The sequence below is a fragment of the Nicotiana attenuata genome, chromosome 8, assembly GCF_001879085.1.
Source record: "Nicotiana attenuata strain UT chromosome 8, NIATTr2, whole genome shotgun sequence".
NCBI lineage: Eukaryota > Viridiplantae > Streptophyta > Magnoliopsida > Solanales > Solanaceae > Nicotiana > Nicotiana attenuata.
In genome coordinates, this window is record NC_031996.1 from 4,380,687 (window position 1) to 4,399,283 (window position 18,597).

At 36.0% G+C, this 18,597-nt stretch overlaps 2 protein-coding genes across 3 annotated transcripts; one reads left to right on the forward strand and one right to left on the reverse strand.

Moving 5' to 3' along the window:
- LOC109230776 (nuclear transcription factor Y subunit A-1-like) lies at positions 2,123–11,353 on the forward strand. The gene is made up of 6 exons (XM_019396202.1): positions 2,123–2,279; positions 6,299–6,595; positions 6,941–7,056; positions 7,179–7,247; positions 9,343–9,507; positions 10,552–11,353. Exons 2-6 carry the CDS (start codon positions 6,340–6,342, stop codon positions 10,852–10,854), a joined length of 909 nt encoding a protein of 302 aa, XP_019251747.1. The 5' UTR covers positions 2,123–2,279; positions 6,299–6,339; the 3' UTR covers positions 10,855–11,353.
- On the reverse strand, positions 12,006–18,073 carry LOC109230777 (translocation protein sec62). 2 transcript variants are annotated; one of them, XM_019396205.1, is made up of 5 exons: positions 17,857–18,073; positions 16,044–16,358; positions 14,392–14,593; positions 13,151–13,379; positions 12,006–12,440 (listed from the first exon to the last, which is right to left on the reverse strand). In XM_019396205.1, exons 1-5 carry the CDS (start codon positions 17,887–17,889, stop codon positions 12,191–12,193), a joined length of 1,029 nt encoding a protein of 342 aa, XP_019251750.1. In that variant the 5' UTR covers positions 17,890–18,073; the 3' UTR covers positions 12,006–12,190. The 2 variants fall into 2 exon arrangements, with proteins under 2 accessions (XP_019251750.1, XP_019251749.1); XM_019396204.1 differs by having other exon boundaries at positions 17,809–18,073.

Sequence of the window (18,597 nt, forward strand, 5' to 3'; positions counted from 1 at the left end):
CTAGTTCTTCAATTTTTAGGCTTAATTTCCATGAATTTCTAGGTGGATTTCACAATAAAAACGAGTATTGAGATCAAAAATCTTACCTCCAATCGATTCCCCTCGAATCCCTCTTTAATCTCAACCAAGAAGCTCTCAAAATAATCAACCATGGAGGAAAAATGACCCAAAATCGCGGGTGAAATGAGATTATAACATTCTGCCCAGTCCTGTAGATCCTTCATCGCGATCGCGACCAAGGTCTCGCGATCGCGAAGGGCAAAACTCCAAGCTTCCAAAATTATACTATGCGAACGCGACAGGGACTATGCGAACGCGAAGCTTCCACACACCAAGCTATGCGAACGCGTGACCATACACGCGAACGCGAAGAGCAAATCATACCTGGACTCCAAAGTCTCATACGCGAACGCGAAGCACCAGATCACTACCTTACGCGAACGCGGACCCCCGACCGCGAACGCGAAGGGTAAAACACCCACCTTCTAAAAACCTTCTACGCGATGGCGACTGGCCCCTCGCGATCGCGAAGGCCAATTTCTCTGCAACCTCTGAACAACAATTTCTGCAACTTCCAAAGCAAAAAATGGTCCGATTGACCACCCGAAACTCACCCGAGGCCCCCGGGACCTCGACCAAAAGTACCAACACATCCTAAAACCTCATTCAAACTTGTTCCAATCACCAAAACACCTCAAACAACACCAAAACCATCAATTCACATCGAATTCAAGCCTATGTTTTCCAAAAATTTCCGAAACACGCATTTGATCAAAAACCCAACCAAACGATGTCTTGAAATTTTGCACACACATCACAAATGACATAACGAAGCTATAACAGCTCTCGGAATTCCATTCCGACCCTCGGATCAAAATCTCACATATCAACCGGAAATCGCCAAAATACTAACTTCGCCAATTCAAGCCTAATTCTACATCGGATTTCCAAAACCAATTCCGATCACGCTCCTAAGTCACAAATCACCTAACAAAGCTAACCAAATCATAAAAACTCCGATCCGAGCTCATACACAAATAAGTCAACTCTTGGTCAAACCTTTCAAATTCAAAGCTTTCAACTGAAACTGTTCTTTCAAATTCATTCCAAATTTTCCTGAAAACCAAAACCAACGATCTACATTAGTCATAATACATAACTTATTTTTTATTTTGGTACTATGAAAACTAGGGGGCGTTCAAGCAGTTCGGATTAGATACGAAAATTTCGGTTCGAATTTTCGATTTTCGGATTAAAGAAATAACAATCCGAATCCAATCCAAATAAGCTCGGATTGGATCGGAATTTTTTAAGTTCTATTTCAGATTAATCGATTTGGATATTTTAAATTTTCGATTTTGAGCCTATAAGTTGAGATGCTTATTCTTTTTACAAGAACGAATATCCAAATGAAATACTCATGTTAAGTTGCATGAAAAATATCCAAGTAATGAAATTATTATCAAGGAAGTGAAATAGAAACATTAATACGACCGATAAGAAATAGCAATAGTAAAACCATGTCCAAATAGAAAGTACTCTGACAATAACTTAATAACTAATACTGAAGTATATGAGATAATATGTGATGACTAGGATATTAAACTTATTACTATTAGCATATGGATAATGGACTAAATATAAAGTATAAAAAATTTGGATTTTCGGATATTCAAAAATTCGAAGTATCAAATATTTAATCCGAAATCCAAAAATTTTAAAAATTAAATCTAAAATTAATCCGTAATCTGAAAATCCAAACCAAAAAATAGAAAAGTAATGGAATTTCTATTTTGTCCAAACTATGCTCACTCCTAATGAAAAACAGAAAAAAAAGGAAAAAGAAGCTTATAACCTTTTGGACATGTGTAGATGAGAGAGGTTTCGTCGTTTCGAGGGGGTACGGATTCTAGATTTTCCAACAGGTGACTGTGACTCTATCCTTTCTCTTTTTAATCTTTTTCTTTTTCTTATTACACAGCTGACTCTATCAACTCTTCAGATTTTACGTTCACTTTTTTTTCTGTTTACATCATCAATTTAAGTAGTAAATATATATATATATATATATATATATATATATATATATATATATATATATGTAACTTTAGTACTACATTTTTATCCATAATAATTTCGTCACACTAGGGGAATAGAACTCAATTGACTGCTCTCAATTCTGCCCCCTTTTTTTCAACCCAAAATTCTAGGGCTTGTGTCTTTTACCAATCACTAATCACTCCTCACTTCTCTCTCTTTCTTCTCATATCCTCGTACGGGTAAGTTTCTTTTTCCTTTTTCCGTTTATTTTTTTCATCTTCAATTCTAAAGATTTGAGCTTTTTCATGAGATGGGTAATTTTAATTTCTTAAAAAGGTACAATTTTTGTGTGTTTTTTTTATATGGGTTTGTGTTGGAATCCATGGTTCTTTTCTGTATTTTCTCTATTTGGAGTTTTTTTTTGAATTGGGTAATTGTAATTTATTGAAAAAGGCACAATCTTTATGTGGTTTTTGATATGTGTTTCTGTTGGAATCCATGTTTTTTTTTTCTGTTTTCTCAATTTGATTTTGATTTCGGAGCTTTTTCTGAAATGAGTTATTCTAATTTATTGAAAAAGGCACAATTTTTAAAAAAATATATTTGCTTATGTTGGAATCTTTGGGTTTTCTGTATTCCCTCTTTGATTTTCATTCTGGAGCTCTTTATTTGAAATTGCTAATTATAACTTTTTTGAAAAAGTCACAATCTTTATGCGTCCTTGGTGTGTGTGTGTGTGTGTGTGTGTGTGTGTGTGTGTCATATGGAGCTCTTTCTCTTGGGTGGGAGGAGCTGGGTAGTTCTAATTTCATGAAAAAGGTGCTATCTTTGTGCATTTGTATATGGGATTGCATTAGAATTTGTCAGTTTAGGTTTTGCTAATCCATTTCTGATCATGGTCTGTTAGGGATATTGGATGCTTTAATCTTGTTCTTCTATGGATAAAGAACAAAACTAATCATAATTGTATTTCGATAACTATTGTGCACAAAGAAGCTCTTTATGAAAGCTCGTAGGAGGTCATGAATTCTCATTCAATGAGTCCCTCTTAGGTGTAGACAATTCTTGAATTTTGGTCGAAGGTGTGATTGTTGATACAAGTGAGATGTGTGATAGTTCTATCAATAGGGGCATCTCATTCTTTACTAGTTGGAAATTTGATCTTCTCTGCAAACAATGTTGTCAAAAGCTCCGAGAGCCTGTTGGGGCTTTAATTGAAATTAATTAATTAAAGTGTGTTTACTAAAGAAATGCGCAAGGAAAAAAAACAAAATCATAACGCACACGTATATATATGTAACGCAAGAAAAGAATCTACCAATACAAACAACTGTATGAACAAAGTAATCGAGAAAATTACTAATAAGTTTAATATATCAAATAAAACATGTAAAGTAAGTTAAAAACCATATAATTTTGATTTCGATTGGAAGATTCAGTTTGAATTTTCTAATTTGGGTTAACTGACTAGTCTTGTGTTAACTTTTTAAATTTCTTTTTCTGATAAACTATAAATTCATTCGTAACCTTTCTTTGACAATGAATATGTTTCTTTACCAAGATATATATTGTCTAATATGCGTGTTTGTTATGTGTTTGTGTGAATGTATGTTTTTTGTTTTCCCTCTTTGATTGTCATACTGGACTCTGGAGCTCTTTCTTTTGGGTGGGGGGTTGGGGGAGCTGGGTAATTCTAAATTTCATGAAAAAGGCGCTATTATTATGCATTTGTATATGGGATTGTGTTAGAATTTGTCGGTTTAGGTTATGCTAATCCATTTCTGATCATGGTCTGTTAGGGATATTGGGTGCTTTAATCTTGTTCTTCTATAGATAACAACAACACCAATAACATACCCAGTATAATCGCACAAGTGGGTTATGGGGAGGGTAGTGTATACGCAGACCTTACCCCTACCAGGTGAAGTACAGAGGTTGTTTCCGATAATCATAATTTTGTTCTTCTATGGATAAAGAACAAAATAATCATAACTGTACTTCGATAACAATTGTGCACGAAGAAGCTCTTTATGAAAGCTCCTAGGAGGTCATGAATTCTCATTTGATGAGTCCCTCTCAGGTAATAACAATTCTTGAATTTTTAGATGGGGTTGGTCGAAGGTCGAAGGTGTGATTGTTGATACAAGTGAGATGTGATAATTCTATCAATAGGGGCGTCTCATTCTTTAGCTGGCATTTTGATCTTCTTTGCAAATAATGTTGTGAAAAGCTAAAAGCGCCGAGAGCCTGTTGGGACTTTAATTGCAATTAATCAATGAAGAATTAACCCGAATAGCAGCTCACCCAATCGCTTAAACTAAAAATAGCCGGTGAAGGTATAATATATGCATAATTTATGTATTATATGTGTATAATTATGTATAATCAATGTATAAATTTATATTGCTAGAAAAAGTAAACCATGAATACGACCGGCTATTTGTAGAAAGATCCCTTAATTAATTAAAGGGTGTTTACTAAAGAAATGCACAAGGAAGAAAAACAAAATCATAACGCACACATATATATGTAACGCAAGAAAAGAATATACCAATACAAACAATGAAAAAAGTAATCGAGAAAATTACTAATAAGTGAAATATATCAAATAAAACATGTAAAGTAAGGTAAAAACCATATAATTTTGATTTCGATTGGAAGATTCAGTTGAATTTTCTAATTTGGGTTAAATGACTAGTCTTGTGTTGACTTTTTAAATTTCTTTTTATGATAAACAATAAATTCATTCGTAACCTTTCTTTGACAATGAATATGTTTCTTTACCAAGTTATATGTTGTCTAGCGCCATTTTTGTTCCAAGGTAGGGTTCCTGGGTGATGAGGCACAAACCTTAGTGCGCCTCACCTGCACTGAGGTGCTGCTTAAGCGATGTGAAGCGCCCCGGCACAGATTCATGTCGCTTCAAGGTCTTAATGCCTCAGATGAGCTTCGGCGACATTGTTTTAGGAGCTGAAGTGGTGTTTGCCAGCCGGGGTGGATTTTATTCCCTTTGGGTGATATTGCCACGAGTTAAGGCATCCAAGGATGTGGCCTAACGGTCAATCAAATGAGATGAAAGGTTTGGGAGACCTTGAACTCAGCAGAGACAACATGCTTGGTCATTTTTTCCATTTTGCCTAAGCCTTGGTGGGTAGTGGGTTTACTAGGTAACTATATTGGTGGAAGGTAGAAGGTATACAATGCAATAGTCAGCCGGTCCAGACACCAGCAGTTCCAAAAAAAAAAAAAGATGGTTGATACAAAACGACGTGTTTTCTCTTGCATGTCAGTTGATTATAGTCTGCTGAAGTTCCAGGTAGTTCTAATATAAAACGATGTGTTTTCTCTTGCATGTCAATTGATTATAGTCTGCTCAGGTTCCAGGTAGTTCGAGCAACCGAAATGCCTCATTTACCAGTGGAATCACTCTGCTTTTTGTGGGTTTTTGTTGGCCGTGGAAGTTGCTACAAATTTAAATAATATGGGTTTCTTTAGTTTTTGTGTGCAAGATTTAAGGGGGGAAAAGGATTTTGCATTGTGTCTATAAATTGAAGAAGTTGTTCTATCTTTACGTTTTCTTCCCTTTTTGGGTTGAGGATTATATCTTATGAGAAAGAGTATTGTTGGTATGAGAAGTCTTGACTAATCTCTGATCAAAAGGTTCATAATGTCACTTTACTTGGACAATCAAATAGTCTTAACTAATTACCCAAAAAAAAATAGTCCTAATTCTGCAATTTGATATAGAAATACCTCCACTTGTGAAAAATGTAAATTTGAAAAGTGCTTTAAGGGTTCTGCTTTAGCTTTTAGGCAGTTGTGCCTACTTAGTTGCTAGATGTGAGGTTATTTTAGACCGGCACTTTTGTGTAATTGATATATTGGAGAGTAAAGTTTCTTACCTTTTTTTTTCCTCTTTATTCCATTTAGCAAAAAGCTTTTGGCTCCTTACGCTTGGGATTGAAGCACATTTGTTATTGTTGTACTTTCCGTTTTGAACTTACTAAAAGATGCACATATATCACTTGGACAAAAGACTTGAAAAGATAAAAGTGTTTTTCCAAGTGAAAATGAAGGCCATGATTGTTAAATTCTAGTCAGCAAATCCCATGTTTCCTCCATAAAAGTGTAGATCTAGAAGTTATCTGAATGTGTTGTTTTCAGTAGCTGGACTTGGAACTGCATATGCAGTGCTTCTCTTTAGATGTAAACTCCCTGAACCCGATTTCCTGAACTCGTTTGTTGTCCTTGCAATCAGGACACTCTATTGCGGAAATCTCTGAATAAAGCTACGGCAGTATGCCATCAAATACCAAAAGCGCGAATCGGGAGGAACCCAATGCTTATAATGGTCCACGTTCCGCTGTGTATTCTGAACCTTGGTGGAATAGTGCTGGTTATAATCCTGTTTCCCCTGGGTTGATGAGGGGAACTGCATCAGATTCGTCGTCATTGGAACAATCTATGGATGGCCAATCACAGTCTGATGGTGGAATCAATGAGGAGGATGATGATGCTCCTGAAAAATCACAAAGTATTGTACCTTTGCATGCAGGTATCTCTTCAATTTTTAATGTTGTTAATGATAAAACAATCATGGTCGTTAACATATGGATAAGGTCTGGCTTTGGTGATTGGTTGGTTTTATAAAAGTTCCGACTTTTTTTTTGAAAATGATAACAGAAAGAATTAAAAAAATTAAAAACTAAAGGTTCCTCCTTTTTTTTTCCAAAAAAATATCTTTTAATTGTCTTTACCTTTTGTGAAAATTACTAAGTAATTGTCCTTTGTTGTCTGCCCGTAATTGTATCACTTAATTCATTTTCTGAAAAGCAATCTTATTGATATTGTTATACTAGTTAAATGTGTTGGTGTTAACGACATCTTGTTTCAAGATTAGATGGGAGTTACGGGCAAGCGGATCAAAATTTTCAGCCAGCTGCGCCAACCATACCTCCAAAACTTGATGGCACCCTAACACAGACCCAACAGCTTGAACTTGTTGGGCACTCTATAGTAAGTATGTTTGACTTTTCTATGGGTTTTGAGATCTGTTATAGTTATCTGTTTTATGGAGTTATTGAATTGATAATGTCATATGGCTAATGTGAGAGTTATTCTGTTTGATTGACATCCAGGCCTGTGCTCCTAATCCGTACGTTGATCCATACTATGGTGGGATGATGACAGCTTTTGGCCAGCCTTTGGTATGCACATATTTAAATTTTCAAGTCAACTTCACGTTTTTAATTCCTTATTCAAATACTTCATCTAAGCTCTTCAAAGTGAAAGATAACCTCACACTCTCAGACAATATTATTGATCATGCTGCTGATTTGAGTGACCGGGGGTATTGTCAGTGCTGGATACCTGCTTCTGTCTTGTTTATGGTGTTTCTGGAAAGTGTTAAATCATATATGTGTGTTTGTCTGCTGCTGAGCCTCTACTAGCTTTTTGTCACTTACCGTTGTTTTAGAAACACTCATCTTCTCAGACACTACTTGCTGTCAAGAGCTTGTGCTTTACTGCCTTGGAATATATTTTGGTAGTGTATTACTTTCTCCGCTATTGTTCAGGAAGACTGGGATAGCCCATTCTTGTGGAAGTTTTAGGTCTGATTTGTACGTCTATGGATGCACTACACCAGCGCCATTATTAGGCGTTGCAGGCACTACGTTTAAGTGCTTCGTTAAATTTCCAACCAGAATGATTGAGAAAGACTCATTACTTAAAGAATGACTGAGAAAAATTTACCTAAGTTCAATCTTATAATACAAGAAATCTTAAGAGTTTCTTGTAGCACTAGCAGGAGCGAAACGGTTCTGAAAAGGAAGCTTGTGCTTTTGCGCAAATGGGAAATCTAGAAACAAGGAGAGATGTTACAACTCATTGTCAGTAAGGGAGTTTGGATTCTTGATTTGGGGGTGGGAGGTTAGTGAGAGCATCTTTGATTCCGTTATAAGTGAACCAACACAGTCAAGTGTAAACTATATAACACTTGTTTACAAAGTTTACAAGGTCGCCTTCCATCCTAATCAATATACTTGGCGTTTTCTTATGAAAATTGTTGCTATATACGGGTTACTGTCTTCCGCAGAATTGAGTAGTATAAAAGGACACTCTTCTCTGCTTGTTAAGTCATTAAGTTTATTTGGTATCATTTTAGTTCAAACATATGATGCTATGCGTCTTCTTTGACATCTCTTTGAAGAATATTTCCTTGTTCGGTTCTACTTAATTTCAGGCGCTAGCGATCAGTCCTAAAAGATGAAGCTAAGCTGTCACTGATTCTGATATTCATTTTTAATGGTACACGATGCGTGTCTGTTTTTTCTTTAGGGTTAGGTACTAGCATATCATCTCTCATTCCGGGGATACCCTTGGGTTGGAATTTTCTTTCTATCTATTTGTGCCCTTTTTCATGATGTCTTCATATGATCATTTTGCCAAACCAACACCCTTGACTTTGTATATTCTTCGAATCACAATTGGTCAGAGAGCAGCAGTTGCACAACTCCTTAGCCTGTATCAGTAACATCTCTTTCTAACTGCCAGGATAGTAGCATTTTGAATTTGAATCACTTAGCACCTTGACATGCAAATCCTCCTCTTATTTTGCTGAGAATCCTCAGAGAGTTCCCTTTGGCCTCTTTTTTTTCCCAATAACCGTGGTGTCCGGGCCAGCTTGCGCGCACCTCGACTAAATCCATGGGATGCGTGCTACCTCTCACTATCAAGAGGTACCAGGTAACTCTATCCACCAGGCTTGGGAAGAAATCACCTAATGGAAGTGAACCTGAGACTTCATGGTTATAACCCACTTCATTGACAGACCATACTCCCTTTGCCCTCTTTTATCTTGAAAGCTGAAGATGTGAGCTCGTGCGCATTTCTGCATCTCTATTCTTTTCTCAACTTAGAAAGCTGAATCCCATGGAAATAAAGGCTATTGCTCGATCTTCGCTTCATGAATGACTCGTCTATGACATATTGTTGAAAATCACCTATTGGAGCGTTTTGTGCCAAAAGAGCTCTAAGATGCATTTCGCATTTCACCTGTTTCTACATTCCTCTTTTACAAGTTGGATTGGCTAAATGAATTCTCAAATTCATCCGTTCTGTTCCATTTGATTAGAAAAACAAAATAAAACATATAACACTAGTGAAAAATGACATGAAAAAATATCAGTATGTCAGCTTAAGTCTGATCTGGTTGGTCTAATGAGCATTATTTAATCTTAGCTCTAATTTATGGCAATATTTTTGTTTTTTGAGGTCCTTACATATTGTTGAACTATTTAGGTTCCTCCACATGTACTTGATATGCACTATGCAAGGATGCCCTTGCCACATGAAATGGCTCAAGAACCTGTTTATGTTAATGCTAAGCAGTATCGAAGGATCCTGCAGCGACGACAGTCACGTGCCAAAGCAGAACTTGAAAAGAAGCAGATAAAAGCTAGGAAGGTTAGTATGTGCTCCACCCACAGGCCGCTCTTTCCATTTTCTCTTTCCTCCCTTTCTGTCTGGAAATTGTTTGGCACCTTTTACGAGTACTTACCACATAGTGCAAGTGTTCTGGAGATATATAATCTTTGACCAACTGCTTGTACCAATCCAATTGGTATAGAGGCAGATCTGTCTTAGGCGCTGATGGGACTTCCATATTTTCTGACTGGTTATAACAGTATGTAATGAAATTCTGCTGTATGAAGAATTTTATATTTCAATGGAGGAGGACAAAGAACTGATGTCCTTATCGGAAAAAAGGACAGAAAACGGATGATATATTCTTTTTGAAGTAAGTAAAAAGTATATGGCATTAGTGCCCTCTAACTCAATACACCTTTTCTACGAGGAAATAAAGGCCATCAACGCTAAATTTGGTCACTGTCCCTTTTGATAAATGTGGGACCAAATAGGTTTATTTGCTTGTAACTGTTGTTTCCTTCTACTTTTCCTATTCCAGCTTTTACAGGAGTTCGTAATTCATTGAAAAGGAAAACTTGTACCCTTTTTTTTTTTATGAAAAAGGAAACCTTGTACCATTAGTTTTATAGAAATACTATTCCCTCCATTTTAATTAATATGAAGATCTTTGAGTGGGTACAAAGTTTAAGAAGGAAAGAAAGACTTGGAACATGTGGTTTAAGCATGCCATTAACTTTCTGTGGCCATAAGATCCTGTCATTAAGGATAAAACTGAAAGTATAGAGTTATATTGTTTCTAAACATAGAGAGGTGTCGTTCTTTTTGGAACAGACTAAAAATGAATGAGTGTCACGTAAAATGGAATCGGGGGAGTATTATTATTATCCGTCCCTATAACTACATTGGCAAGATTATGGGATGGGCTGGAATTGGGTGGCACAACTTTCAGGCTTGATATATGAAATTTTTAGTAGTTCCACTATGTCATCTATAATATTATGTCCTCTGTAGTCACTTCCGAATTTAATGATCTGGTGCATTTTCAAGGCAATGATACTGTATCCTTTCCTCATATTACAGCCATATCTTCACGAGTCTCGACATCAGCATGCACTGAGAAGGGCAAGGGCTTCCGGAGGACGTTTTGCCAAAAAGACAGATGCTGATGCTTCTAAGGGAACTGGTTATGTGAGTTCATCGGGCTCTGAACCTTTGCAGTTCAATGCTGCTGATGTTCAAAATAGGCACGTAAATGGAAGGTTGGCCGAGCATCAGCATTCTTATTCCAATGGTAGCAGTTATGGAAATCAAAGTAGCTTTCAGGAATCAAAAGATGAGTACCAGTCTGCTGAAAGCAGGGAAGGAGGTTCCTCTGGCAAGTAATTGGGGAGACGTTCGTGTCTAAACCAGCCTTTGCACTGCAACGAGGCTCGAGTATGGATAGAAAAGTTTACAGTTTTTGTTTCATTTCTTGGCTTCTTTGAGCTGGGCGGCAAATCATTCTTGGCTTTTACTTTAGTGTTCACGGGAGCATAGAGACAACGAGCGTTGCAGTGTTGCAGCATTGCTTGGAAATCTACTTCTTCCCTTCTGTACAAATAGATAGAGTAGGACTAGTGTTAGAAAGTTGTTTAGTAGGCTTATAGTTGGCCATTTACTGCAGTTTAGAAGACCATGTAAAGGGGTTGTTTTGTTTGTATACTTGTCTTATTTCCTTTCACTACTTTTGCAGAAATTTAGAATTTGGTTTGATTAGGGAGCTAGATATGGTAGGATACAATGGCAGATTTGAGGTGAATGGTCCAATGATGTTTTACTTTGTTTATTTTCTTGAGGTTTAATTTGCCTTTTCAATGGTTAAGGTGTGCAAAACTCACAACTACAATGAAGATCATATTTGTTGAGCAGTCGTTGGTTTTAAAAGAATGTCTGACCAACAAGAATATTCTACGCTGTCTAATTACTCGAGAACATTGAACGTATGTAACACGTAAACATAACTATATACTTATTCACCTTAAATAGGCATGATTGATCTTTTGAGTGTCTGCTTGTAAATCAACTAAATTTTTGAAGGGAAAAAAAGGTGAAATAGCACTGGCTAGTCAGTTTTCGGACTGGTAATTGAAAAATAACCAGCATTTGTAAAGTCATTGAAAAATAGATTCTATTTTGTCGCAACACGGAAAGTTCCAACATAATATATTGGAGATTGGTGCACCTGAGTATGAACTTCTACTATATTATGTCGTTAGTCCAGTATATTATGCTGGAATATTTTCCGGATTTTGAACAGTATTTCAGATTTATTTTTACATGAAGAGTGAGTAAAATTACTTTTGAAACTGTGACTATTTTTCAATTACACTTGTAAATTTGGCTATTTTTGTATTTCACCCGGAAAAAAAAGAAAATGAATATTTTCTAAAATTTTGTAAGACGAAGTCCTGATACTACTTCAGAAATGTTCCAATGAGGAACCATAACACAACTCAAAACACTTGGTCTTCGAAATTTGCAGTTTGCAGCTACCATGAGTCCAAAATAAAGTATCATATATGGAAGATGAAATTCTACAACAATAAAATTATTCTCGTCGACTTTACTACAAACTTCTACACTGATACATATTGAACATATAAGTAAAAGTTGAGGAAGGAAAGAAATAAAAAATTGCAATCTGCTGCTTCCCTGAAAGCACATGTTCTAATAGTATAAATTATAAGTTTTTCTGATGATCACTATCTTCTACATTTTCAGAGACTTCTTCAACTTCTTCTTTGGGTGTGGATTCATCATCTACATCAGCTGGGGAAAATACCTTTTCATCACTACCCTTGCTATCAGTTACATTATCATAAGGCTCGGTAACGTTCATCACAGTTTGCTTTTCCATCATGCCCGACAAAGCCAGACTTGGAGACCACTCTAGTACATCGTCAATAATGTTAGAAACCCGCCTCTGATACCTGCAAGAAAGGAATTCTTTTTCAGGGACAAATCACAATTGTGCATAACATTCTCGTATCCTTGTAGAACAAATCAATAGATTATACGATAACATACCCAGTATATTTTCACATGTGGGGTCTGGGGAGGGTAGTGTGTACTCAAACCTTACAACATAGTTTCATCAGAATTGCCAAGTTAAGCAAATTGAGTCTATAATTACAAAACTAAGATTCCACATTATTTGCTAATGTAGCTGCGTAGATATTGGTATTCTGGAATCGTCATTATGCATAGGTTGATCATTCAGTCTTTTTCTTGCTCTTGATTTAGTTTCCTAGTCTCATACTATCTTTGAAAAATTTAAGATCATGATAACATCTGATCCCATCCTATTTTAAATTTTAAGAAAATTAAGCTAGATCTAGTTCAATCCAATTGGTGTTTGATCTTTTCTTCTTCTTCTTTTATGTCAGAAAAGGTTCGCTGTTAGTAAGGATTTGCAAATTTTCTTGGCAAATTTATGGATCTAGATTCAATTTCCAAAAGTTGCAGTTAATGTTTAATATATACCATAGTATAAAATAGTAATACGTTACAAGTACATAAAATGCATTATATAAGGTAATAGAAAATCATCGTAATAAAACAGATAAAGTTTGCTCCCACTGTATCTGGATTTTCATAAATCATCAAACAGGTATCGGAGTATAAGTGCAAGTAAGCAAACCTGGCTCTTGCAGCCTCATCAGGAGCATGATGCCTCAGGATCAAAATAGCCACCACAGCTACAATTGTATAGAAGAGCCTCGCAGTCCACTTAGGTCGCTCGCCCTCATCTTTCTGGGGCCAAAACTGGAACAATTCTTTGAGTGTTGCCTCCTCAGCAAGAATGTTGGGGAAAAGCCAGACTCGTTTGCCAAGAAGAATCCAAAAAGCACCAAAGACCATGGCTCTCACTGCAAGCATCGGCATATTCTTTTTCGGTAACCATCAATTTATTCTTTCAAATAGCAGTTAATTCAAATAGCATTGCGAAGATATACTAGACAGAGCTAGATGGGCATGATTTATATGTACTAAAAAAAAAACAAAGATTTTATGGGAACTAAAGCGACAGTTTCAGGATGTTGGCTTGAGTATACTTAGGGGTCCTTTGCTATAAATTACATCCATTAGATAAATAACATACGATATTATTTCCAACTCTTGTGTTTTCGTGACCGTGTCTGACATGAACCTAGTGCCCTATATATTTGCTACCTAGACGAATCAATACATTTTAACAGTGAGCTGAATCTATTAAATATAACCCACAAACAGCTGCTAGGATAATAATGCCAAAAGACACACCACAACTAGGTACTTTTCCTTTTTAATCTACTCATTATGCAGTACTAATTAAGAAATTATCAACAGAATCACTTCAGACCGCTTATATAAGCCACAACTTTCAAAAGAGTTGGTCAAACAACTTGACAAGGACAATATCAACTGACCAAGCAACCAACAATACAATTCTTTTGTGCACCTCTTTACTAATTTCCGTACAACTTACTTGGGAATCTATGTATTATTTAACACGGAATAGAATGTGTAATATGTATTATCACTATGTGGATAAGATTATCTAAAGACAAAAATGCTCGTATGTTAGGCAATCCTTGCATAACAATCCATGCATTAGTATTTACCGCATAGCAATTCTTATATTATTATTTACAACATAAACAATCTCTGCATTATAATCCCCACATAACTAGCTATAATCTAAACAACGCGAACATCCTGAACCTGTTGCTTTGGTCATTCAAATAAAGTATTTGGTTTCGATGTGATATATAAAACAGCTACTTGTTTGTACTTTATGAGAAACTGCCATAATTTCAGGTTTCACGACCACATTATCATATTTCTCTAAAATCAGAAGACAAACAAAAGATGAAACTGAAATAGGCACCAGAAACTTACACAAAAGCAGGCAAAGTATAAGGAGGAGGAGACCAGCGCAGGAGTAGAGTATAAGCAGTTTGACCTGATGGGGATACACAGGAAACAAGCAGATTGCTAATGTCAAAACTGGCCAGCAGAATGAGAGAAGTGTTTGCCACAGGGGCCTTCTTTTAACGAATGTCCACGCGAAAAAGGCGTCATTTTCAGAAAATACTTGATCCTGCATACAGAGGTGAAGACATAACCTCAAAAACTGCAGAAATACCATGTAAAATGCATTACTCTAGGGTTACAGAATAAAAAGGTCAGTATATCCAAGTCAAGAACATTTAAAGAGGACAAGGATAAGCTTTCTATAGATAAATACACCATATATTTGACGTCTAGCTTTTGATAGAGTGTAGACTTGGTTTTGACAAAAATAGGAAATTGGGAATAGCTTACTTACAGAAAGAGGAAATCTGAGACAATAATATAAGCCATCAGCAAATATGGTGATCATTCTTATCTTCCGATTTAAGAAAGGAGAAGATTTTAGCAACAGAGCAAGGAAAATTATGGGTGAAAGGATAGAGAATAAGACGTCCTCGGTTCCTTTTGGTTGTGATGTTTATAAGAAAGCCTTTCTTAATCAGTGAATAGCATGACTTATAAAATAAATCTGCAGAAAGATTACTTTTGTTTCTTACAGATTCCAAGGTAACAAGTACTCCAGTAACTATCAGGAATTGCATGCATCAACTAATTTTTACTTGAGGATTCTGGTATATATCCAGATGTAGGACATATGAATAACAAAGGATTTAAGAGTGCATCGCATGATGTGTGAGTCAGGCGCACGTCATGGATTCAACCCTGCTGCAGGCAAAAGTCTAGTATAAGTGGAGAAGGGTAGATGGATCCACTGAGTTTTGAACCGTGCACCACAGGCCCCTGGAGATTTCCGTGTTATAGAAAAAATGACAAAGGATTCAAGATTTCTTGGAATGGAGCCACAGTAATAGCCCGTTTGGCCAAGCTGCAAAAATTAGCTTATTTTGAGAAGTACTTTTCCTCAAAAGTACTTTTGGTGAGAAGCAGTTTGTGTTCGGCTAATTAATTTGAAAGCACTTCTGAACAAAAATTAGTGTTTGGCCAAGCTTTAAAAAACTGCGTCTAAGTGTATTTTTTCTCAAAAGTGCTTTTCAAAAAAGTGCTTTTGGAGAGAAGCTACATTTTTTGCTTCTCCAAAACTGCTTCTGCTTCTCCTCAAAAGCACTTTTTTTCCTTTCAAAAGCTTGGCCAAACACCTTAATTTTAGAAAAAAACCCTTTTGACCAAAAAAAGCGATCTTGCCTCAAAAGAAGCTTGGCCAAACAGGCTATAAGACATGTAAACTATACAAATGGATGTTCCACAGATTAGATACATGCCCTTTCAAGCAAAAGCATCAGCTGTATTGCAAATATATGATTGGTTTTTTTTTAATTGTGTGGATAAAGAATAGCAAATATATGTTCATGCTAAATTTATGATCACACTTCCGTTAAGCAAATACACAAAATTTCAAAGCCATTACTAATCCACGGAAAGAGTAAAAACAAATGTATTTATAACTGAATAGGGCAAGGTTGACAGGAAGCCAGAAATATCTCAAAATAACTAGTAATAGAATCAAGAAAGGAACTCACATGGTATATCTCCAAATGCGCTGGAAAAGTAGACAATTTCTTCTTGCCAGGCCGAACAGTTTTTACAACACGATCACATCGGACTAAAAGGTTCTTCTTAAGCAGAATGTTGGCAATATCTTCTGGTTCCAAACTTCTATCCAACTCGAGTATGTCTTTCAGTTCTAAATGATTTCTCACAAAACTAACAAAATCTTTTCCTCTGAAATACTCTACCCGTGTTTCCTGTAGAACAGCCCAACGTGACACCAAGTCCTTATGATCTCTAACTTTCTCGGCAAATAGCTGGAAGACATCCTTTTTTGCAGCTTGCTTCTGAAACTCAAAGTAAATAGCATGAGTATGAGCATCATAAAATAAAAAGGGCAGAAATAGCGGTAGGAGGAGAGTGGACGAAGCTGAGCACGTCTCAGTATATTCGATGACAAGAACCTTTATTTTTTCATCTTGTTTTTCAAGGGTGCCAATATGGTTATTGTCCACTAATAGTGTAGTTCAGCAAGATGATCAAAAGTGAAACTACCCACAACCCCAAAAAAAGAAAAAGAAAACGAGAAGGTATCCCCTATAGTGCTAGTCCTAATTAGTTCATTTCAAGGATTTAAGATAAATCCAATACATTTCGCAAACTAAATAGAGCGGAACGAATCACGCATTAACTACACAGGACAAAAATGAATCCCGACTACCCAATTAGAAAAACAATTCAACATGTGCCAACTATCATTCAATACTTAGTCCACTGCAAGTTTACCAAACACCTTCGCAAATTTCTCTCATCTCCCAAAATCATCCACAATCAGTTGACAATATAAAGTTAAAATGATCCAAGAAAGCAAAAGTTCGTTTTCAATCCCTAGAAATATATTTGCAATATTCACACTTTCAGCTAGCAGAAATGGATACCCTCTATCACACGCTAGCGGAAATAATACCAAAATTTTAAGTTCAAAATCTCTTTGTCGCAATGACTTAACTACAGCTACGTCTCAGCCCCAAACAAGTTAGGGTCGGCTAGACGAATCCTCATAGACCACGTTACTCCATTTATTTTAAACTCATCTCATGCCAATCAAAATCACTAAATCTCAATCAACTTCACAAATTCTTCGAGGAAAATGCAAGAAAATATTCAATTAAAATTTTGATCGGATTATGATCTTTAAAACCTCCTGATTATACATTTCAAAATTACTTCCTAAAATCAAATCTTTTTCAAAAACTCTTTTCGGAAATGTAAGAAAACCATTTTTTATGACGGTTGTGTCTGGGCCACCTTGTGCGCACCACAACTATTCTACAGAGTACCTGCTACATCCCACCAACACAGGTACCCCATAACTCTGAAATTAAACAGACCCATTTTCCAAAAAGACCACAACTTTGTAAGGATTTAGAACCCTAAGACATCCGATCCTACTGTATGCAATTCAAATTACCTCCTAAAAACAAGATCTTTTTCTTTCCCCACAAATTCTTTGTTGAGAAATGCATGAAAAAGTCCAAATTAAGAAACCCATTTTCCATAAACCCGTCACCTGGACATGATTTTGAACCCTAGGAATTATGAGTCCCGTGTATACAATTCAAAATTACTCCCTAAAACAAGATCATTTACACAAATTAATTGGGGGAAATACAAGAGTAGTTCCCATCCCATTAAACAAACCCATTTCCCCCAAAAAAACGAAATCAAACAAAACAAAAAACTACAAAATTGGATATATTTATGCAATTAATTTGGATTAAATTAGAGTGGAATTACCCTAGAAGGAGAATCAGTGTTGGATGCGACAGCTTGTGATCTCCTTACCTTTTTCTTCTCTGCTCCCCCTGCTTTCTTCATCTCTGTCCCTCTCCCTCTGTGTGTACGTATGTGTTTTTTCCCCTTCCTCCCTCTCTGTGAGTGTGTGTGTGTGTGTTTTTTTCTCTTCCTCTGTCTTTGCGGTTTCCTTAGATTTCTTGTGTATGTTCAGGTGGTCGTTGGGGGTATAGTAGAAATATTGAAAGCATTTTTATCAATGTTGTAACGCTTACTATTGGGGTTTGGGTCAATAGATTTGGATAGTGTGAATTTGTTTTGGAGTAAATTCAGTCTCGTAAATAAAATTACTAACAAAGTATTTTTTTACATGAATTAAATAATATTTTAAGAAAAAAATATTTCAAGTTAAGTGAAAAAGAATATTTTAAAAAATTGACTTTGTGTGAGCTTTCTTTCCTAAGTTTATGTTTGCATACAATTTTAGCACAACTTTTTAACTTACTTTTGGAGGGTATTTTCCATGATGAAAAAATATTTATACAATTTTTTTATTGAAGAAATTTCTTTTCAATGTTTGATTATGCTGACTTGTAAAAGATAGTTTACTCAAGAAAAATGTTTTACAAAAGAAAATTAACTATCATTGTTTGTAGGCAGAGACCATCCTTTACGACTAATCAAGATGCTCGATTAGGAAGATAGAGTAAGCCTGATACGTGATGCTAGTGGAAGGTGTATTGTTTGTTCGAACACTATTATTATTCAAATAAAAAAATCTTATATTCCGTG